The sequence below is a fragment of the Ranitomeya variabilis genome, chromosome 2 (assembly GCF_051348905.1).
Source record: "Ranitomeya variabilis isolate aRanVar5 chromosome 2, aRanVar5.hap1, whole genome shotgun sequence".
Taxonomy (NCBI): domain Eukaryota; kingdom Metazoa; phylum Chordata; class Amphibia; order Anura; family Dendrobatidae; genus Ranitomeya; species Ranitomeya variabilis.
This window is the reverse complement of record NC_135233.1, coordinates 467,954,308-467,979,599: the sequence shown is the minus strand read 5'-3', so window position 1 is coordinate 467,979,599 and position 25,292 is coordinate 467,954,308. Positions and strand designations below refer to the sequence as shown.

Sequence of the window (25,292 nt, the reverse complement as noted above, 5' to 3'; positions counted from 1 at the left end):
AAAATAAATGGAATACAAAATATTTAAAATAAGTAGGCAAAGTAGAAAATAAAAAAAAACAAAAAAAGACATTTGCTTATTACAGAAGACCAACAAATTTCAAGCAACATTTTATTGAGCCTTTGCACCCCACACTACCGCTAGCCATCTTCTACCTTCTCTTTTCATGTCCTACAACAATCACAGAATGGCGTGTACCGTTATGTATAATGTGTGGGTTAAATAGTGCCTTCTGCTGTCCTTTCTACCTTAGATAAAGAACACCTTTGCTCAACTGCTAGCTATTTATGAACAAAAATCATTATCAACCAATTAAGACTTTGCTCCCTTGCGGATTTTCTTAACTATAAAATACCATTTGAAATGTAATGAGATTACTACACATTTAAGTGAATGTCAAGAATTTTTTTTCTGTTGGCAAGAAAAATAATCTAAAAGGGGAGAAAAAACAACAACTCTTCCCTGTTTTTTCTCTCAGCAAAACAAAGGGATTAGACATTTTGTTGAACATAACAACCACATACAGTGCCTACAAGTAGTATTCAACCCCCTGCAGATTTAGCAGGTTTACACATTTGGAATTAACTTGGCATTGTGACATTTGGACTGTAGATCAGCCTGGAAGTGTGAAATGCACTGCAGCAAAAAAGAATGTTATTTCTTTGTTTATTTTTTTTTTTAAATTGTGAAAAGTCTTTTCAGAGGGTCATTTATTATTCAACCCCTCAACCCACCAGAATTCTGTTTGGTTCCCCTAAAGTATTAAGAAGTAGTTCATGCACAAAGAAGAATGAGCTTCACATGTTTGGATTAATTATCTCTTTTTCCAGCCTTTTCTGACTATTTAAGACCCTCCCCAAACTTGTGAACAGCACTCATACATGGTCAACATGGGAAAGACAAAGGAACATTCCAAGGCCATTAGAGACAAGATCGTGGATGGTCACAAGGCTGGCAAGGGGTACAAAACCCTTTCCAAGGAGTTGGGCCTACCTGTCTCCACTGTTGGGAGCATCATCCGGAAGTGGAAGGCTTATGGAACTACTGTTAGCCTTCCACGGCCTGGACAGCCTTTGAAAGTTTCCTCCCGTGCCGAGGCCAGGCTTGTCCGAAGAGTCAAGGCTAACCCAAGGACAACAAGGAAGGAGCTCCGGGAAGATCTCATGGCAGTGGGGACATTGGTTTCAGTCAATACCATAAGTAACATACTCCACCACAATGGTCTCCATTCCAGACGAGCCCGTAAGGTACCTTTACTTTCAAAGCGTCATGTCAAGGCTCGTCTACAGTTTGCTCATGATCACTTGGAGGACTCTGAGACTGACTGGTTCAAGGTTCTCTGGTCTGATGAGACCAAGATCGAGATCTTTATGCCAACCACACACGTGACGTTTGGAGACTGGATGGCACTGCATACGACCCCAAGAATACCATCCCTACAGTCAAGCATGGTGGTGGCAGCATCATGCTGTGGGGCTGTTTCTCAGCCAAGGGGCCTGGCCATCTGGTCCGCATCCATGGGAAGATGGATAGCACGGCCTACCTGGAGATTTTGGCCAAGAACCTCCGCTCCTCCATCAAGGATCTTAAGATGGGTCGTCATTTCATCTTCCAACAAGACAACGACCCAAAGCACACAGCCAAGAAAACCAAGGCCTGGTTCAAGAGGCAAAAAATCAAGGTGTTGCAGTGGCCTAGTCAGTCTCCTGACCTTAACACAATTGAAAACTTGTGGAAGGAGCTCAAGATTAAAGTCCACATGAGACACCCAAAGAACCTAGATAACTTGGAGAAGATCTGCATGGAGGAGTGGGCCTAGATAACTCCAGAGACCTGTGCCGGCCTGATCAGGTCTTATAAAAGACGATTATTAGCTGTAATTGCAAACAAAGGTTATTCCACAAAATATTAAACCTAGGGGTTGAATAATAATTGACCCACACTTTTATGTTTAAAATTTATAAAAATTTAACTGAGCAACAAAACTTTTTGGTTTGTAAGATTTATGCATCTGTTAATAAATCCTGCTCTTGTTTGAAGTTTGAAGGCTCTAACTTATTTGGATCTTATTAAACCTGCTAAATCTGCAGGGGGTTGAATACTACTTGTAGGCACTGTATAACCCATTCCGTTAGTTTAAACTAACGGAATAGGTTATATGTGGTTGTTATGTACCTTGAGAAGTAATTATTTTTGATAAACGATTCCGCTCTTGGGGACAATTTGATCTAATTATGTTGAATATGCCTGATCCATCAGGGTAAAGTCCTTGCATGATATTCTGGGGAGGTTGATTGGAAATCGGACACTCTACAATAATCTAATGTGGGGGAAAAGTATCTCCCTCATTGTAATAGCCAGTATTAAGTTACCCAGTCAACATTTTCTAAGGACAACTGGCAGAATTGTGAATGCAGCTCTGTGAACAACAGCAAAGCAATGTATTCACATTATATAGGATTACAAATCACAATGTTCTATGTGAACTCTGTAGCTCTTTACAATTTCCTTCTCCTTTACAAGCCACCCATTCTCCCATTAATAAGATCCATTATACTTTACCCTCCTGTACACCCCGATTAATCAGTTTTCACTAGCGCAAAACTAGAGTACATTCACTGCGGTGGCGCTCTGAAGATGAAAGATGCGCCAAATTCATTAAAGATGTGCGTGTCTCTTGATGAAATTGGCACAATTTACTCCAGCGCACGCTTCCGCCAGTCAGAATAAACCTAGGGCTCTTGATGCTTGTCAGGAGAAGAAAAGTTAAGTGCCACCATGAGTCCTGTGTCTGCCAACAGTAAAGTATTCTGAGACCATTTATGTGTGGGGGGCGTCTTATCCATGGAGGGGGCTCACTTCCAATTTTGCCCAAGAACCCGGCCATGAGTAAAGAACAGAATCTAAATCTCCTTCAACAGCAACTTTTCCCAATGATCCAGAAGTAATTTAGTGATAAACAATCTTTTTTTCCAGCATGGATACCATGTCACAAGGAAAAAATGACAACTAAGCAGCTCAGTGAGCAAAACATTGACATTTTGGGTTCATGGCCAGGAGACACCCCAGATCTCAGTCCCATTGGGAACCTGTGGTCAATCCTCAAAAATCGGGTGGACAAAAAAAAAAAAAAAAAAAAGACAGAAATTGTGATAAACCCCAAAGCACTGATTAGGCAAGAATGGGTTGTCATCAGTCAGGATTTTGTCCAGAAGCTGATGTCCAGCTGCCAGGAAAGAAGGGCAGAAGTCTCGAAAAAGAAGGGTCTATGCTAGAAATATTGAGTCTTTGCATAAATTTTATATATTTGTCAATAAAAGTTTAAAAATGTATGAAATGACGAAAATTGCACTTCAGTAACTAGAGAAATATCAGACTATAAAATCTAAAAACACAGAAGCAGCAAATGTTGTGAAAAGCAAAATTTGCGTCAGTCTGAAAACTCTGGGCCACAACTGTTCATAAATTGTTAACTGGTTGTTACATTTCTCTTTATTAGAGGGGTGTGTCCCTACATTGCTGACCACTGATTGGATGGTATAAGACCGCGTAGGGACACACCCCTCAACCGTCATTCATAAATTTCGAGGAGGAATAACAAAGCAACGGCACAATGCAAAGAAAAAGGTGCCTTTGGCCAACTCTGAAATTTGGAGTCAAACTGTATTTTTATTCACCATCTGGAGCCCTGAATATTTGATTTTTGCAATTACAAGAAAACCTCTGTGAGATGACTACCCAAAACTGCATTGAAAAATGGGGTCTGCCAGAGGGGCAATGCTCTCAAAGAACATGGACGATAATTTGCCACATGAAGAAATCTGGATCTGGATAAAGATTTTTATTTTCTGCTGTTAAATAAGTAATTATTAAAAGAACAGAACTTTGGAAGTTACTGAAAGAAACCAGGCAAACATTCACAACTGGCACAGAATTACCTGCCATGTGCTCCTCACTTCCAGCAAGTGTCTGAGCATCGACGCATAGGTGCGCGTCCCAGCTACCAATGATGAGCTCCTTCTCACAAGGAGTCCAGTTGAGGGAATAGGGGTGCTTCTGGCGTATGTGTCGCTTGATGGTGCAGAGTTTTAAAGTGGCCAAAGAACTGCCACAAACCATACAGATCATACTATGGCACAGGGGATTATAGTCCATCAAATATTCTAGTCTCCAGTAGTTATGGTAGTAACGCCTGTGGTCTTTTCCAGGGACTCGGCTATTTCCTGGCCTGGAAGCCCTTTCTTCACAGGCCTCTTGCCCGGCTACTCCTCCGATGTTGTTTTGCCCCTCACTACTACTAGCTGGTGTACTCCAATCAAAAGAACCTGGGAAAAGCCCGCCAGGAAATGAATCAGACGGATCTGGATACTTGGCATCTATTGAGCTTGCATAGCTTGTATCTAAAAAACAGTAATATAAAAATAAAAAATAAAAATTCATGAAAATTCATGAGAGACCAAAAAAAAAAAAAAAGACAAGGTATCTCTACAAAGAGAAAATGAAAAATTATTTTGTATTTTAAGTAACCCAAGAAACACACATTTTGCAAACCAGTACATTAAAATTTGCCAGAGTGAAAAAAGAAAACCCTTTTGAAAGCGACCACTACAGGATTGCTTCGTTCGGTCTGGTGCTCACATATTGTGCCTTACATGATACAATTAGAAAATATATATTAGCTCAACTTCCCCAATCGAAAATTGCTTTTCTAGATATCTGAAAAGTCTTATATGATTTTGAAATTTTTTTAAAATTATATTAAAAAGGGGGAATGCTGAGTTAATATGGGGTGGAGGTCACATTTATTCATTAGTCAGGTCCGTGTATAGACTGCAATGCATTGGCTGACGGTGGGTCTCTCAACCAGAACCTACAGCTTCATACAGTGGTGCTTGAAAGTTTGTGAATCCTTCAGAATTTTCATTATTTCTGCATGAATTTGACCTAAAACTATATCAACATTTCACACAAGTCATAAAAGTAGATGAAGAGAACTAAATCGAACAAATGAGTAAAAAAATTACTTTATCATTTTTTTATTGAGTAGAAAAAGATCTGATATCACATCAGTTAGTGATAAAAGTATGTGAACCTTCAGGACTAGTACATGATTTGAAGTTGAAATTAGAGTTTGGTGTTTTCTATCAATGGGATGACAATCAGGTGTGAGTGGGTGACCTGTTTTATTTAAAGAATAAGGATTTATCAAAATCTGATCTTCACAACAAGTGTGTGACCAAAGTATTGCATGAAAAAAGGAGATTTCCGAGGTCTTCAGAAGAGGAGTTGATGATGCTAATGAGGCTGGAAAAGGTTACAAAACCATCTCTAAAGAGTTTGGACTCCATCAATTCACAGTCAGACTATGAATAAATGGAGGAATTTCAAGACCATTAATACCTTTCTAAGAAGTGGTGAACCAACATTGATCACTCCAAGAGCAAGACAAATAATAGTCCACAAGGTCACAAAGAAAACCAAGAATAACTATAAGCAACTAAAGGCCTCTCTTACATTAGCTAATGTTAATGTTCATGAATTTATCACCAAGAAAACAATGATGTGCATTGCAGAATTGCAAGGAGACCATCCCTACTCTTCAAAAAGAACTATGCTGCCCTTCTGCAGTTTGCTGAAGGTCATTGGAACAATGTTTTTTTAGATGGATGAAAACAAAATAGAGTATTTTGGATTACATGGGAAGTGTTATGTTTAGAGAAAGAAAACCACTGCATTACAGCATAAAAACTCATACCATCTGTGAAACACGGGGGTGGTAGTATCATGGCTTGGGCTTGTTTTGCTGCATCTGGGCCAAGACTTCTGCCTTCATGAATGGAACAATCAATTCTGAATTTGATCAGCAAATTCTAAAAAGAAAATGACAGAATATCTGTCTATGAGCTGAATATCAAGAGAACAAGGTTCATGCAGAAAGACGACCCAAAGCACACAAGTCTTTGTGCAAAAGAATGGTTAAGGAATAAAGTTCAAGTAATGGAATGGCCAAAACAAAGTTTAATCCCGTGAAAGGAGCTGAAGTGAGCAATTCATGGGAGAAAACCACCCAATAAAATAAAGTTGAAGCTGTTTGTATGGAGGAAGGAGCTAAGTCCACGTGAAGGACAAGTCAACAATTTCCAGAAATATTTAGATGTAATTATTTATGCACAAGTGGTCACACCAGATACTGAAAGCAAAGGTTCACATAATTTTGCCACTCAAATATGCGATATTGGATTTTTTTTCTCTATTATTTTTTACTCTTTTATTTGATCTGTTTTTTATTTAAATCTACTTTCAGGACTTGTTTGAAAATAGATAGCTGGGAATCACTGTTTGATTAGAAAAAGGTCCAGTGATGTCGAGCTGATCTCCTGGAACGGATCTGGTGCAACGTTTCAGGCAAAAAGAGAGTGTAGTTGAAGGAGGGTCTCAAAGTTGCCAAGGAAGTGGCTACTTGCTTGTTGCAGGTCGCTCTTTCTTCTACACATTGGCTGGTTTGCCTGAAACATTGCACCATGTGAACTACATTGAGGCAAATTGCATCCATCTAAATGCGTGCTGCCTTACTTTTGTAAACCAGCATGGAAGCCACAAAAATCACATAGGTGCTATTGTTTGCCGCCCAAGGCAAGGGCTTCACAGTGACAATGGTCGTACAATATGAAGATCATGGAGATGTGTCGTCCCATCTAAATGTTTATGGAGTCAAATTTTGATCTAGCGCAAAAAAATCTAACATGATTGGATTTTTTTTCTTTTGGACTTATAAGACCTCATCCTCCAAAATTTCAATTTGCCGTTTGCATGCAACTTGTCTTGGATTTGGTTGTTTCTTTACAGTGAAATCGCATCTTTTAAAATGGTCAAAAGACAGCAAGTCGCTCAAATTATTTTGGCCGTACAACTTGCAGCTAGAGTTCCAAGACAAGTTTTGGATGTGGTGAATTATTTAATGACTCAACGTGTGAGCTCAAGGTTTCACCATACTGAAAAAAAAGTTGGGGGCAACATATGATGGCTTCCCTACTCATGAGAGACCAAATATTACCATGGAGCCATAGCCACATGTAGCTAGTGCGTTTCAGTACAAGTGCAAGCTGGAACATCATGTGTTTAACCACAAAACAGTGGTTATCCTGCAAAAAGTATGCAACCTAAAAGAAGCATTAAAAAAAAGCATGGTAAAACTTTTCACTGCATTGATTTTAGCCATCTAAGGATGGTTTCACATTTGCGGTTGTGGCCACAGCGTTTGTACCGCATATAACCGCATGCGTTGTGTATTCCTATATTTAACATTATCGACGCATGCATTTTTGTTTGCGTTTTGCCGCGTTTGACGACGCATGCGTCGTCTCGTCGTTTGCGGCTTGGCGCGGAAATGCAACATGTAGTAATTTTTAGAGGCGTCTATTTGCCACCTGGAAACGCATGCGGTCGATTGCGCAAGTATTGGGACAAAAAAACACATTGCTGTCTATATGAACGCATGCGTTTACAAGCACATGCGTTTGGTTGCATTCTTGAACGCATGCGTTTCAATTGAGAAAAACATGTCTAGACACTGATAAGCCACCCCCCACCATCAAGGTGATAAAGGGAAGGTGTGGACAGTTGCAGGTCACTTTTCAACAGACAGCCAAGCAGAGCAGACGGACCACAGTGGACAGCCAAGCAGAGCAGACGACCCACAGCGGACAGCCAAGCAGAGCAGATGGACCACAGCACCTTGGAGCAAACAAGCCTCAGAACAATGTGAGTATATCCTACCCAATGCCTTTATTTTCTATTTTCTGTCTCTACATGTCCTAATTTCTTTCTTTCTACATGCATCAGAATGTCTTCTTCGGATTCTTCTTCTGGTGAGGAGTTTCGTCCACGACAGTTGGAAGTGGAGCATGTCAGTGAGGTGAGTACTTGCCTCGTCAGATTGATAAGTATTCACTGTCACATCGACACGTGACAATTTGATTTTTTCTTTTTTTTAGAGCTCTTCTACTGCGGCAGAGACAGGGCAGGAGCAGCGGAGTCAAGGTCCGGTGGAAAGACGGCAGCGGGTACGTATACAAGGCTGACTGTCCTCAGTGTAATATTCTTGAATCTTTTCTTTCGACTTTACTTTTTTCTTCTGGAATCCTTTTGTATGTTGACTTTCCTAGTCATGTCATTTCTCAGCATCTTTTTTCTTTCTTTTCCTTATGTTAATTGAGCAAACTGTAATGACTTTCTTTAATTTTTAGGTTTCACAACGGGAGGATGATCTTATCGAGAATGACCTCTTCATCTCCCTGGTGCAGGAGCGAGTCCCGTTGTGGGACACCCGGGATCCACTGCACTCAAACAATGTCACGATCCAGCGCTTATGGAATGAGGTGGCCCAAGCGATGTGGGATGTCTGGGACAACGCCCTGACACGGGTCCGAAATGCATTTGGTAAGTATTGCACTGCAGTGTGAAGCAGCAGAGACCTTGGCCGTGCTCACTCGACTGTGTGTGATGAAAGAAACTCTCAGGAGTTTCTGTCATCACACACAGTTGTGTGAGCACGGCCAAAAGTCCTTTTTCTGACCACAATTTTGTTTTAACAGTGTCCAAAGTCAAAACACGTTGGCGTTCGAAGAAGGACCGCTTCAACAAGGACCTGCGTCAAGAGAGCCGTGTTCCCAGTGGTTCAGGAGCAAGGATCAGACGATACAAATACCATCGAGTTCTGGCATTTTTAAGACCGGTCCTTGCCCAGAGAACGTAAGTATTTATCACGTGCATTAGGTTGTATTGTATTGCCATATGTATTTTTACATTCCACAGGATTTTGCGTCTGGTAAATTTTTTATATTAATTTTCTTTTCCCTTTTTTCACAGCACATACAGCACTACTGTTGGCCCAGGTTTTGGAGGGGTCCTTCATCCGACAGGCACGGACCCATCCCAGCCATCCAGCAGCGCTGCAGCAAGTGGGCCTGCCACACTAACTGGAGACCAGGGAGCTGGTCCATCAGGTGTTCCCCTTTCGCAGTCCTCTTCCACTGCCCCTTTTTTTTGGGCTCCTCCCGGCAGCGGCAGAGGGCTTCGGACAGGTCACTCATGCCCGAGTTTTTGCACTTGAGCTCGGTTTTACACGAAGCAATCAAGGCTTTGGGTGACCGAATGGATGTTTCACATAACCTCTGGAATGCACGTATCCAGGTGGTCAGCAAAAGCCTTGATCAAGTGAAAGCCGACCTCCAGAGGCCAGCACATCATTTTTTTAACCAAATTGAGCAGGGCATGTCGGAACACCTTACTCCTGATCTCCAGCTGAGTGTCATGCAGGCCTGCAATGCTGCTTACATGCAGGCTATGCAGCAGAGTCGGTATTTCCAGCAGACAGTGGCGGCATATCCACCTGTGCCGTCACTGTCACGATTGACCTCAATGCCGACCTCTGCTGCATCCCACTGCACGGCCACCTCAATTCCTTCCACAGCCGGACACCACTACAGCACCACCACCATGCCAAGTGCAGTTGGACATCCCACTGCCACCACCATGACATCCGCTGCTCCTGCTTGGACCTCCTCCACTGACACCACGATGTAGCAGGACCCTGGCATGGCCTTCCGTACCACCAACACCACGATGCAGCAGGACCCTGGCATGGCCTTCCATACCGCCACCACCACGATGCAGCAGGACCCTGGCATGGCCTTCCGTACCGCCACCATGATGCAGCAGGACCCTGGCATGGCCTTCCGTACCACCACCACCACGATGCAGCAGGACCCTGGCATGGCCTTACGTACCGCCACCACCACGAAGCAGCAGGACCCTGGCATGGCCTTCTGCTCTATGAGCACTATGGACTCTGGCATGGCTGCACGCTCTACGAGCACTATGGACTCTGGCATGGCTGCATGCTCTATGAGCACTATGGACTCTGGCATGGCTGCACGCTCTACGAGCACTATGGACTCTGACACAGTGCAGCCGGACCCTGACAGGTCACCCGCCACCACGCCACGCCATATGAGCCCACCAAGACCTCCCACAACCAGGCAAACAAAAAAAAAACACATAGAAAAATACAGAGGACTCTTAGCATTCCTCCACCTTTACCTCCCAATGTGTCTGTAATGTCAGGTTTGTCTCACCCTTCCAGTACGTCTTAAGCCTCTCATGTGTCAAGCTCCATCCCCGAACTTCCAGACCCTTCTAGTTTCATTGCCCCTTCTCCTGCCACCTCTGCATCATCCACGGTTAGCCAGGCCTCAGTGCTTCACACCCCCCGTTTACATCACTCTACCCCAAGCCGTCGCAGTAAATACATTTTTTGGTTGTTACAAAATAAATTTGATTTGCCACAATTATGTTTTGTTTATTGTGTCTTCCGCCGCCGGCAACACACACCGTGCACCAAGAAACTTCGCCACACACTTACTTTTTGGGCCACGTCATATCTCCAGTAGTTAAAAAAAAAAATGCAGCTTTGTGTGTCTTTAATATACAGATATGAGGTGGGCCAAAAAATATTACATGTATCTCCATAATCTTTTTGTCTGTGCCTAGTGTGGCAGTCTGAAGAGGAAATGGTGGAAATACAATGCAGACCTCTACTGAACAGGTCAGGTGTCAAAAAACTCATTAGTTATGACACCTGACCTGTTGAGTAGAGAACTGCCTTGTATAACCACCATTTTCTCTTCTTTATACATAATCTATTACACACAAATTGAGGGGACAATGGTGGTCACACACTGCATATCTATGCTCACCTGCACAGGTGTCAGAAATAGTGAATTCATGAGCCTGTATATGTTTATCATGAATTCATTATTTCTGACACCTGACTTGATGAGTATAGATAGTGTGACAGTGATTGTCTCTTCAGTTTGTGTCCAATGGATACAGGAGAACAGAATCAGGACGCAATGACGTCAACAAACTTACCAATAAAGCAACATGGCTGCCATAACACTAGCAGTATGTGGCCAGTGTTTTATATCAGTATTTGTAAGCCAAAACAAGGAGTGGAACAATTAGAGTTAAATTATGATATTAACATAATAACTACCACCTCTGCCTTTATCACCCACTCCTGGTTTTGGATTACAAAAACTGATATTAACCCCTTAGTGACAGAGCCAATTTGGTACTTAATGACCGAGCCAATTTTTACAATTCTGACCACTGTCACTTTATGAGGTTATAACTCTGGAACGCTTTAACGGATCCTGCTGATTCTGAGATTGTTTTTTCGTGACATATTGTACTTCATGTTAGTGGTAACATTTCTTTGATATTACTTGCGATTATTTATGAAAAAAATGGAAATATGGCGAAAATTTTTAAAATTTTGCAATTTTCAAAATTTGTATTTTTATGCCCTGAAATCACAGAGATATTTCACGAAAAATAGTTAATAAATAACATTTCCCACATGTCCACTTTACATCAGCACAATTTTGGAAACAAAATTTTTTTTTTGTTAGGGAGTTATAAGGGTTAAAAGTTGACCAGCAATTTCTTATTTTTACAACACCATTTTTGTTTAGGGACCACATCACATTTGAAGTCATTTTGAGGGGTCTATATGATAGAAAATAACCAAGTGTGACACCATTCTAAAAACTGCACCCCTCAAGGTGCTCAAAACCACATACAAGAAGTTAATTAACCCTTTACGTGCTTCACAGGAACTGAAACAATGTGGAAGGAAAAAATGAACATTTAACTTTTCTTTGCAAACATTTTACTTCAAAACCATTTTTTTTTATTTTCCCAAGTGTAAAAACAGAAATGTAACCATAAATTTTGTTGTGCAATTTCTCCTGAGTACGCCGAGACCCCATATGTGGGGGTAAACCACTGTTTGGGCGCACACCAGAGCTTGGAAGTGAAGGAGCGCCGTTTGACTTTTTCAATGCCGAATTGGCTGGAATTGAGATTGGATGCCATGTCGTGTTTGGAGAGCCCCTGATGTGCCTAAACAGTGGAAACCCCCCACAAGTGACACTATTTTGGAAACTAGACCCCTTAAGGAACTTATCTAGATGTGTGGTGAGCACTTTGAACTCCCAAGTGCTTCACAGAAGTTTATAACGTAGAGCCGTGAAAATAAAAAAATCGCATTTGTTTACACAAAAATGATCTTTTCGCCCACAAATTCTTATTTTCACAAGGGTAACAGGAGAAATTAGACCACAAAAGTTGTTGTCCAATTTGTCCTGAGTACGTCGATACCCCATATGTGGGGGTAAACCACTGTTTGGGCACACCGCAGAGCTTGGAAGATAAGGAGTGCCGTTTTACTTTTTCAATGTAGAATTGGCTGGAATTGAGATCGGACGCCATGTCGCGTTTGGAGAGCCCCTGATGTGCCTAAACAGTGGAAACCCCCCACAAGTGACACCGTTTTGGAAACTAGAACCCACAAGGAACTTATCTAGATATGTGGTGAGAACTTTGAATGCCCAAGTGCTTCACAGAAGTTTATAATGCAGAGTCGTGAAAATAAAAAATATTTTTTTTTCCACAGAAAAGATTTTTTAGCCCCCAATGTTTTATTTTCACAACGGTAACAAGAGAAATCGGACCCCAAAAGTTGTTGTCCAATTTGTCCTGAGTATGCTGGTACCCCATATGTGGGGGTAAACCACTGTTTGGGCGCACGGCAGAGCTCGGAAGGGAAGGAGCGCCATTTTGGAATGCAGACTTTGATAGAATGGTCTGCGGGCCTTATGTTGCGTTTGCAGAGCCCCGGATGTACCGAAACAGTAGAAACCCCCCACAAGTGACCACATTTTGCAAACTAGACCCCCCAAGGAACTTATCTAGATATGTGGTGAGAACTTTGAATGCCCAAGAGCTTCACAGAAGTTTATAATGCAGAGTCGTGAAAATAAAAAATTTGGTTTTTTTTCCACAAAAAATATTTTTTAGCCCTTAAGTTTCTATTTTCACAAGGGTAACAGGAGAAATTGGACCCCAAAAGTTGTTGTCTAATTTATCCCGAGTACGCTGATGCCCCATATGTGGGGGTAAACCACTGTTTGGGCGCACGGCAGAGCTCAGAAGGGAGGGAGCACCATTTGACTTTTTGAGCGCAAAATTGGCTGTCGTTTTTGGAGACCCCCTGATGTACCTAAACAGTGGAAACCCCCCAATTCTAACTCCAACCCTAACCCCAACACACCCCTAACCCTAATCCCAACCCGATCCATAATCCGAATCACAACCCTAACGATAATCACAACCCTAACCCCAAAACAACCCTAATCTCAACCCTAACCATAACCCTAATCAAAACCCTAAATCCAACACACCCCTAATCCTAATCTCAACCCTAACCTCAAACATAACCCTAATTCCAACACACCCCTAACCCTAATCCCAAACCTAACCTTAACCCTAATCCCAAACCTAACCCTAATCCCAAATGTAACCCTAATGCCAACCCTAACCCTAATACCAACCCTAATCCAAACCCTAATTCCAACTCTAACCCTAACTTTAGCCTTAACCCTAGCCCTAACTTTAGCCCCAACCCTGGCCCTAACTTTAGCCCCAACCCTGGCCCTAACCCTAACTTTAGCCCCAACCCTAGCCCTAACCCTAACTTTAGCCCCAACCCTAATCCTAGCCTTAACCCTAAATTTAGCCCCAACTCTAAATTAGCCCCAACCCTAACCCTAATTTTAGCCCCAACTCCTCTCTCCTGCCGGCCGGCAGATGGCAGCAGAGAGTGGGCGCACTGCGCATGCGCCCGCCATTTTCTTTCCATAGGAAGAAGCCGGCGGGCAGGAGGGGACGCAGGAGGACCCAGGGACACCGGTAAGTATAGCAGGGTCCCCGAATCACCCTATTTCTCTGTCCTCTGATGTGCGATCACATCAGAGGACAGAGAATTACCGATCGCTTTTTCTTTTTTTTTGGCGACCGCCGGTAAGAACCGACCCCGATCATGTTCTTTGGGGTCTCGGCTACCCCCGGCAGCCGAGACCCCAAAGATCCTCCGGGTAGCGGCCGGCGGGCGCACTGCGCATGCGCCCGCCATTTTTTTGCCGGAAGAAGATGGCGGTGCCCATCGGGAGCCACGAGGAGCACCGGGGGAGACAGGTGAGTATCGGGGGGCTATCGAGGACCCCATTTCTCTGTCCTCTGATGTGCGATCACATCAGAGGACAGAGAAATTAAAAGGGAGATTGCGGGTTTTTTTGCGATCGCCGGTAAACTGTTCATTACCAGCGATCGCAACTCGGGGGTCGGTAAAAAAACCCCGAATCATGTTCTCTGGGGTCTCGGCTACCCCCGGCAACCGATACCCCAGAGAAAATCCGACTCTGGGGGGCGCTATTCACTTTTTCCACAGCGCTGTGGTTTAAGTACCCTTAGCGGCCGCCGTTAAAAGGCGTATCGGCGGTCGTTAAGGGGTTAAATACAGATCAAATACTGCCAGTTTTAGGACAGCCTTGGTTTGGAGAGGAAAAAGTTAGGAGACACGGTCAACACAACCAAAAGTAAAGTTTATTAATGAGAAATATTATTATCATTGTAGAAAATTACTGGTACAGATCGAATTACAACAGGACATTTACACAACATTGTCCTGCCATGACACACGCCCAATATCTGAATCAAAAAAGGCAGCAAATTGGTCCCGCATGAGACCAACTGCTGCAGTTGACCGCAGCGAGTGATGCTGGAAATCGGGCAGTGGGTGTGCAATTGGTTCATCCAGTTCAATGTTGGGTTGCTCCTTAACCATTATATAATTATATACAAAAACACCAGCAGTACACCTATAGGTAAATATACTAAACTCGACTTAATTATAAATAATGAAGAGAATCCAGAGTTTTTACGTATAAAAAATATATTTTTATTATTTCATATAATTTAATAAGTTTTTCATTATAACAAGTATAAAGACAATTTTGTCAATATGGACAATAAGATGATCCCATTCAGGTGAGAAATAAACGCTGTAAAAAACGCTGCTGCACAGGACTGACTATGTGCTGGAGTTCTAATTTTCTTTACTGACTGCCCAAGATAAATAAGTAAAAAATAAATAATAAATAAACATAAAGTGCAATTGGATACAATTTTAATATAAATGACAATACCCTATTAATGTCAATATTTGTTGCGCAATTACGTTTCTACAAATCAAAGACAGCGGGTGTCACATTAAGCATATACAAAACGATCCAAAGCTGGGCACTGGTGGTATAAAGATGCAGACTCCTAGTATAAATAAGTATAGGACGCGCTATTGCGCAGGTTCCACAAGTCCATAGGTGTCATACCTTGTTAGAAGAAAGACAGCACATAAATAATATAACGAATTATAAAGGTTATTTACCCATAGTAAGTAGATGTCAGTCCTACGAGCGTTTGTTGTCCCGACGCGCGTTTCGCGAGAAAAGACTCTCGCTTCCTCAAGGGGGCGTGGTCTTATGGGGGTGAGCGTCTGCCTTAAATATGATCTAATTCCGGTCACATGTTATCGGACCGGCGAATGGTATAGCGCTACTGAGCGTCAAAGGTAAATGCCGTTTCCTAGGTTACTCTCTGCCTATCAGCGGTCTCCATGTACCTGCCAGAAGCAGCGGCTAGCGCCAAGCCGCATGACATCCGACACGCAACAGGAGATCGCATACCCACAGCGCAGAGAAGGACGGCATTATTACCATTATAAGGCAAAAGCGATCAAAAATAGTGACTGTTTCCATATATACCAAATACAAACTATTAAATACAAAATTAACAACGACATTTGAAAGATGTTAGTGGCTGTAACTATTCAATAGGTGCAAAAAGCAATAAAGATTAAGGAATAAAATGTAATAAAATAACAAATAATACTACAAAGACATTTTAAACCATTAATGTGATGTTATAATAATGTGAAGTTATTTGTACCATAATAGATACATTCTCATATATTCAGTGGTCATATAATACATTTATATTAATATGTGAACATACTAAAAAATCATCAATATATATTTTATAATTACATGTGCGATATAAAAGTGAAATAAATATTAATATATAAAAACGATGGATTATACATTTAGATAAATATCTTCTTGTGTAGACGTGATCTCCTGGGTGAATGACAGATGGTGATCATGAAGAGTTACCAGCCAGAAATACATAACAATTGTCGCAAATCTAAGAGATAAAATGAGATAAAATGAATAAAATACAGAGAAACATATACATAAAAACCCTACCATAAAACAGAAATATGGAAGGTGGTATATCTGGAGGGGGTATCATTAAGGGGCTGATTAGACTGTATGATTATAGATATGATGAATATCCATTGGTTTCGTTTAATCCGTCTGGTACCATTGTGCCTAGAGTAAAAATCCATTTACATTCCTTTTGTGCTAATAAGCTTTTTATATTTCCACCTCTAATTCCACATTGTACATGTTCTATGCCTCGGACTGTAAGATGATTGGGATTACAGTTATGGAATGTGTGGAAATGTCGAGGTAACGTTTTTAAAAGGGAAATATCCTTTGCTGATTTTGCAGCTGCAATATCTCGAACGTGTTCCCGAACTCGGGTTCCAAAACGCCTAGAGGTTAATCCTACGTATATTTTGGGACATGTGCAAGTTGCGTAGTAAATAACTTGTGTAGTATTACAAGTTATTCGTTGTTTTATGTTGTACTCTTTTCCATCTACCGAATGAAATTTGGCAGATCTGACAATATTTTTACATGATACACAATTGCCACATGTAAAACATCCTTTAATTGGTCCCTTTGAATCCAAAAATGTACCTCCTTGTTTGATAATTGGGACATAGTGGCTGTTTGTTAATAAGTCACCCAAGTTCCTACTGCGTCTAGAGGTCATCATAGGTGAGCTAGTAAGACTCTTTGCTAAAATTGGGTCAGCTTTCAACACATGCCAATATTTTTGGATGCAAGTTCGCATTTCTTGCCAGTGTCCATTATAAGTTGAGATATAACGAATTTTATTCTCTTTTTCCTTTTCTTTAATTTTAGGGCACAAAAGATCCTCTCTTAAGCAGGATTTTGCCCTATTATAGCCCGCTTTAATACTTTTCCTAGAATATCCTCTGTCCAAGAATCTCTCACGAAGGTCTCTAGCTTGAAATTGAAAATTAGTTTCAGAAGAGCAGATCCGCCTCATTCTGAGAAATTGACCAACTGGGATGGCCTTTATGGTACTGTAAGGATGACTTGAGCTTGCATGCAGCAATGAATTTGTAGAAGTAGATTTTCTATGTACATCAGTTTGTAAGAATTGATTATGATCCACTTGGATACTGATATCTAGAAAATCAATAGATTCTCTACTCCAAGAGTGTGTCAATTTGATATTCATTTCATTACAATTTAACTGCTGCATGAACTCCTGTAATTTAATTTCAGAACCTTGCCAAATAATAAATAAATCATCGATATAACGTATCCAGCACTGCACATGGTCCGCGCCCTGGACACCATCCCCGCCGAAAACCCCCCTCTCCCAGTACCCCAGGAAAAGGCCGGCGAAAGATGGTGCACAGGCCGCGCCCATGGCAGTGCCGCGTTTCTGTAAATAAAAAACATCTTTAAATACAAAAAAATTTTTTGTCAAAATGAAATCCAATAATTCTAAAATCAATTCACATGTATGGCCATCCCAGTTGCCAGTTCCCAGAAAGAAGCGGACCGCCTCCATGCCATCATCATGGCGAATACAAGTATAGAGTGTTTCTATATCGGCCGTAACCAATATCATATCTTCCTCAAGTTGTATACCATTGATTCTGGTAAGGACATCCGAAGTGTCTCTGGCATAGGAGGGGAGTGACTCAACTAAAGGTTTTAAATAATAATCAATAAATTTGCAAATGGGGTCACAAAGTCCTCCTATGCCAGAGACAATAGGGCGACCCGGAGGATTCATTAGGTCCTTGTGCACCTTAGGGATAAAATACAAGGTGGGAATCTTTGGAAATTTGGTAAATAAACCATCAAATAATTTTTTGGGGATAATTCCCTGTTCTACTGCCCTCAAAAGAATTTCTTCTAATTGATCCTGAAATTTATAGACTGGATTATTATCCAATCTAATGTAGGTATTGGTGTCTTTAAGATGTTTATTGGCTTCACGTTCATACATAAGACTTGGCCAGAGTACTACATTTCCCCCCTTGTCGGCTCTTTTAATGACTATATCGTCAAATGATTGTAACTCATTAACTGCTTGTCGCTGTTGGGCAGTCAAATTATCAAATTTACGTTTGGTAGAAATGTGTTTAAATTCTTCAGCTACCAGGCGTGTAAAAATATCCACTGCCGGAACTGTCGACAAGGGGGGAAAATTCTTGGATTTAGGATATAGATATTTTGGGAACCTACCTACTTGATCAGGTTCCTGTTCCTGTAAGAGATCTTCAAGGTCCCTTAATGCTTCCTGTTCAACCCGATCGATACCAGACGTTATTGCTTTATCTTGCGACATAAGTTTTCTCATTACCAGTTTCCTAGAGAAGAGAAAAAGATCTTTTGTTGCCACAAATAAATCAAAATTATTGGTAGGAGAAAAGTTTAAACCTTTCTGAAGGACTTCAATATGTGATTTGGTAAGGATATGATTAGATAAGTTTATTACCTCTGAGCCCTGTTTAGTTCTCTTCTCTTGGAAACTGGGACGGGATTTATTATTTCTGGTTGTCATCCTCTGATAATTGGGTTGTGTGTTTCTTGGGTCAGGTTTATTTGTTGTCAATCTAATTGAATCCTCACTGGACGCTAAAGATACAGAGGAAGCAGAACGAGAACGTGAAGGTCTCCTGAAGTGGTGAAAATTTTTAAAGTTTTTATTCCATTTATAAATGGAATTAGTATGATGATCAGACACATCACGCTGGAATTTTTTTGCTTTGATTTCACAAATAGCCTTTTCCCACTTGGCAAATTCCACATCCAGATCTTTATTTAATGCAATAAGGGCTTCATTTGATAGTTCTTGTTTTAATTTTGTTTGAATGGATTCAATTTCTTTATCCAAATCTTCCAGAGATGTCTGATTCATCTGGGCCAATAGCCCCATAAATCCCCGCGAACATATATTAGCACAATCCTCCCATCTTTCTCGAAAAACTGTATCCTCAATAGTAAAAGACGGAAATACTTGAATTCTAAGGCCCCTAGGTATGAGACCCCTCTCCAGATATTTGTTTAAAAAAGCTCTATTCCACCAGGTACGTGTACGTTTATTTAATAAATCTTTGAGCTTTTTGATTAAATCTTGTAAATCTTTACCACCTCCTGTGGATACCACCGTGGGATCATCATTAAATACATCTTTAAGTTGTGAAAGCCATGTTTGTTCTCGGGCTTTAAAATCCATACTGGAACTGGATTTAATAGCTGTGAAAAACACACAGAAAATTTGAATATACAAAAACACCAGCAGTACACCTATAGGTAAATATACTAAACTCGACTTAATTATAAATAATGAAGAGAATCCAGAGTTTTTACGTATAAAAAATATATTTTTATTATTTCATATAATTTAATAAGTTTTTCATTATAACAAGTATAAAGACAATTTTGTCAATATGGACAATAAGATGATCCCATTCAGGTGAGAAATAAACGCTGTAAAAAACGCTGCTGCACAGGACTGACTATGTGCTGGAGTTCTAATTTTCTTTACTGACTGCCCAAGATAAATAAGTAAAAAATAAATAATAAATAAACATAAAGTGCAATTGGATACAATTTTAATATAAATGACAATACCCTATTAATGTCAATATTTGTTGCGCAATTACGTTTCTACAAATCAAAGACAGCGGGTGTCACATTAAGCATATACAAAACGATCCAAAGCTGGGCACTGGTGGTATAAAGATGCAGACTCCTAGTATAAATAAGTATAGGACGCGCTATTGCGCAGGTTCCACAAGTCCATAGGTGTCATACCTTGTTAGAAGAAAGACAGCACATAAATAATATAACGAATTATAAAGGTTATTTACCCATAGTAAGTAGATGTCAGTCCTACGAGCGTTTGTTGTCCCGACGCGCGTTTCGCGAGAAAAGACTCTCGCTTCCTCAAGGGGGCGTGGTCTTATGGGGGTGAGCGTCTGCCTTAAATATGATCTAATTCCGGTCACATGTTATCGGACCGGCGAATGGTATAGCGCTACTGAGCGTCAAAGGTAAATGCCGTTTCCTAGGTTACTCTCTGCCTATCAGCGGTCTCCATGTACCTGCCAGAAGCAGCGGCTAGCGCCAAGCCGCATGACATCCGACACGCAACAGGAGATCGCATACCCACAGCGCAGAGAAGGACGGCATTATTACCATTATAAGGCAAAAGCGATCAAAAATAGTGACTGTTTCCATATATACCAAATACAAACTATTAAATACAAAATTAACAACGACATTTGAAAGATGTTAGTGGCTGTAACTATTCAATAGGTGCAAAAAGCAATAAAGATTAAGGAATAAAATGTAATAAAATAACAAATAATACTACAAAGACATTTTAAACCATTAATGTGATGTTATAATAATGTGAAGTTATTTGTACCATAATAGATACATTCTCATATATTCAGTGGTCATATAATACATTTATATTAATATGTGAACATACTAAAAAATCATCAATATATATTTTATAATTACATGTGCGATATAAAAGTGAAATAAATATTAATATATAAAAACGATGGATTATACATTTAGATAAATATCTTCTTGTGTAGACGTGATCTCCTGGGTGAATGACAGATGGTGATCATGAAGAGTTACCAGCCAGAAATACATAACAATTGTCGCAAATCTAAGAGATAAAATGAGATAAAATGAATAAAATACAGAGAAACATATACATAAAAACCCTACCATAAAACAGAAATATGGAAGGTGGTATATCTGGAGGGGGTATCATTAAGGGGCTGATTAGACTGTATGATTATAGATATGATGAATATCCATTGGTTTCGTTTAATCCGTCTGGTACCATTGTGCCTAGAGTAAAAATCCATTTACATTCCTTTTGTGCTAATAAGCTTTTTATATTTCCACCTCTAATTCCACATTGTACATGTTCTATGCCTCGGACTGTAAGATGATTGGGATTACAGTTATGGAATGTGTGGAAATGTCGAGGTAACGTTTTTAAAAGGGAAATATCCTTTGCTGATTTTGCAGCTGCAATATCTCGAACGTGTTCCCGAACTCGGGTTCCAAAACGCCTAGAGGTTAATCCTACGTATATTTTGGGACATGTGCAAGTTGCGTAGTAAATAACTTGTGTAGTATTACAAGTTATTCGTTGTTTTATGTTGTACTCTTTTCCATCTACCGAATGAAATTTGGCAGATCTGACAATATTTTTACATGATACACAATTGCCACATGTAAAACATCCTTTAATTGGTCCCTTTGAATCCAAAAATGTACCTCCTTGTTTGATAATTGGGACATAGTGGCTGTTTGTTAATAAGTCACCCAAGTTCCTACTGCGTCTAGAGGTCATCATAGGTGAGCTAGTAAGACTCTTTGCTAAAATTGGGTCAGCTTTCAACACATGCCAATATTTTTGGATGCAAGTTCGCATTTCTTGCCAGTGTCCATTATAAGTTGAGATATAACGAATTTTATTCTCTTTTTCCTTTTCTTTAATTTTAGGGCACAAAAGATCCTCTCTTAAGCAGGATTTTGCCCTATTATAGCCCGCTTTAATACTTTTCCTAGAATATCCTCTGTCCAAGAATCTCTCACGAAGGTCTCTAGCTTGAAATTGAAAATTAGTTTCAGAAGAGCAGATCCGCCTCATTCTGAGAAATTGTCCAACTGGGATGGCCTTTATGGTACTGTAAGGATGACTTGAGCTTGCATGCAGCAATGAATTTGTAGAAGTAGATTTTCTATGTACATCAGTTTGTAAGAATTGATTATGATCCACTTGGATACTGATATCTAGAAAATCAATAGATTCTCTACTCCAAGAGTGTGTCAATTTGATATTCATTTCATTACAATTTAACTGCTGCATGAACTCCTGTAATTTAATTTCAGAACCTTGCCAAATAATAAATAAATCATCGATATAACGTATCCAGCACTGCACATGGTCCGCGCCCTGGACACCATCCCCGCCGAAAACCCCCCTCTCCCAGGAAAAGGCCGGCGAAAGATGGTGCACAGGCCGCGCCCATGGCAGAGAGGATCTTTTGTGCCCTAAAATTAAAGAAAAGGAAAAAGAGAATAAAATTCGTTATATCTCAACTTATAATGGACACTGGCAAGAAATGCGAACTTGCATCCAAAAATATTGGCATGTGTTGAAAGCTGACCCAATTTTAGCAAAGAGTCTTACTAGCTCACCTATGATGACCTCTAGACGCAGTAGGAACTTGGGTGACTTATTAACAAACAGCCACTATGTCCCAATTATCAAACAAGGAGGTACATTTTTGGATTCAAAGGGACCAATTAAAGGATGTTTTACATGTGGCAATTGTGTATCATGTAAAAATATTGTCAGATCTGCCAAATTTCATTCGGTAGATGGAAAAGAGTACAACATAAAACAACGAATAACTTGTAATACTACACAAGTTATTTACTACGCAACTTGCACATGTCCCAAAATATACGTAGGATTAACCTCTAGGCGTTTTGGAACCCGAGTTCGGGAACACGTTCGAGATATTGCAGCTGCAAAATCAGCAAAGGATATTTCCCTTTTAAAAACGTTACCTCGACATTTCCACACATTCCATAACTGTAATCCCAATCATCTTACAGTCCGAGGCATAGAACATGTACAATGTGGAATTAGAGGTGGAAATATAAAAAGCTTATTAGCACAAAAGGAATGTAAATGGATTTTTACTCTAGGCACAATGGTACCAGACGGATTAAACGAAACCAATGGATATTCATCATATCTATAATCATACAGTCTAATCAGCCCCTTAATGATACCCCCTCCAGATATACCACCTTCCATATTTCTGTTTTATGGTAGGGTTTTTATGTATATGTTTCTCTGTATTTTATTCATTTTATCTCTTAGATTTGCGACAATTGTTATGTATTTCTGGCTGGTAACTCTTCATGATCACCATCTGTCATTCACCCAGGAGATCACGTCTACACAAGAAGATATTTATCTAAATGTATAATCCATCGTTTTTATATATTAATATTTATTTCACTTTTATATCGCACATGTAATTATAAAATATATATTGATGATTTTTTAGTATGTTCACATATTAATATAAATGTATTATATGACCACTGAATATATGAGAATGTATCTATTATGGTACAAATAACTTCACATTATTATAACATCACATTAATGGTTTAAAATGTCTTTGTAGTATTATTTGTTATTTTATTACATTTTATTCCTTAATCTTTATTGCTTTTTGCACCTATTGAATAGTTACAGCCACTAACATCTTTCAAATGTCGTTGTTAATTTTGTATTTAATAGTTTGTATTTGGTATATATGGAAACAGTCACTATTTTTGATCGCTTTTGCCTTATAATGGTAATAATGCCGTCCTTCTCTGCGCTGTGGGTATGCGATCTCCTGTTGCGTGTCGGATGTCATGCGGCTTGGCGCTAGCCGCTGCTTCTGGCAGGTACATGGAGACCGCTGATAGGCAGAGAGTAACCTAGGAAACGGCATTTACCTTTGACGCTCAGTAGCGCTATACCATTCGCCGGTCCGATAACATGTGACCGGAATTAGATCATATTTAAGGCAGACGCTCACCCCCATAAGACCACGCCCCCTTGAGGAAGCGAGAGTCTTTTCTCGCGAAACGCGCGTCGGGACAACAAACGCTCGTAGGACTGACATCTACTTACTATGGGTAAATAACCTTTATAATTCGTTATATTATTTATGTGCTGTCTTTCTTCTAACAAGGTATGACACCTATGGACTTGTGGAACCTGCGCAATAGCGCGTCCTATACTTATTTATACTAGGAGTCTGCATCTTTATACCACCAGTGCCCAGCTTTGGATCGTTTTGTATATGCTTAATGTGACACCCGCTGTCTTTGATTTGTAGAAACGTAATTGCTAGTGTTGAGCATTCCGATGCTGCAAGTATCGGGTATCGGCCGATACTTGCTGTATCGGAATTCCGATACCGGGATTCCGATACTCTTGTGGTATCGGGTATCGGAACAACATTAATGTTAAAATGTGTAAAATAGAGAATTAAAATAAAAAATATCGCTATACTCACCTGTCCGACGCAGCCGGGACCTCAGCGCAGGAACCGGCAGCGTTGTTTGTTTAAAATTCCCGCTTTTACATGGTTACGCGAAGTCCCGGCTTGTGATTGGTCAGGGCGGCCATGTTGCCGGGCCGCGGACCAATCACAGCAAGCCGTGACGAAAATACGTCACGGCTTGCTGTGATTGGTCCGCGTCCCGGCAACATGGCCGCCATTAACCAATCACAAGCCGTGACGTCACGGGAGGCTGGAAACGCGCTCATTTTAAAAAGGGCGCGTGTCCAGCCTCCCGTGACGTCACGGCTTGTGATTGGTTGCGTCGCGGTCAACCAATCACAAGCCGGGAGGCTGGACACGCGCCCATTTCAAAATGAGCGCGTCCAGCCTCCCGGCTTGTGATTGGTTGATCGCGGCGCAACCAATCACAAGCCGTGACGTCACGGGAGGCTGGACACGCGCCCATTTCAAAATGAGCGCGTCCAGCCTCCCGGCTTGTGATTGGTTGATCGCGGCGCAACCAATCACAAGCCGTGACGTCACGGGAGGCTGGACACGCGCCCATTTTAAAATGAGCGCGTGTCCAGCCTCCCGTGACGTCCCGGCTTGTGATTGGTCAGGGCGGCCATATTGCCGGGACGCGGACCAATCACAGCAAGCCGTGACGTAATTTCGTCACGGCTTGCTGTGATTGGTCCGCGTCCCGGCAACATGGCCGACCTGACCAATCACAAGCCGGGAATTCACGTAACCAAGCAATAGCGCGATTTTTAAACAAACAACGCTGCCGGTTCCCTCGCTGAAGTCCCGGCTGCGTCGGACAGGTGAGTATAGCGATATTTTTTATTTTAATTCTTTCTTTTACACATTTATATGGTTCCCAGGGCCTGAAGGAGAGTTTCCTCTCCTTCAGACCCTGGGAACCATCAGGGATACCGTCCGATACATGAGTCCCATTGACTTGTATTGGTATCGGGTATCGGTATCGGATTGGATTCCGATACTGTGACGGTATCGGCCGATACTTTCCGATACC

The 25,292-nt window shown here is 40.9% G+C and overlaps 1 protein-coding gene across 3 annotated transcripts in view; it reads right to left on the bottom strand.

Annotated features, from left to right (window-relative positions):
* The window catches only part of ZFTA (zinc finger translocation associated), a 90,736-nt gene that overhangs the window by 15,093 nt on the left and 50,351 nt on the right, over positions 1 to 25,292 (bottom strand). For 2 of the 3 annotated variants that reach the window (XM_077287644.1, XM_077287643.1), the window contains exon 2: positions 3,939 to 4,400. The exons of the other annotated variant lie outside the window; for it this stretch is intronic. In XM_077287644.1, the coding sequence (XP_077143759.1) occupies positions 3,939 to 4,400 (462 nt within the window). The remainder of the gene's footprint in view (positions 1 to 3,938; positions 4,401 to 25,292) is intronic. 3 annotated transcript variants of the gene reach the window in all.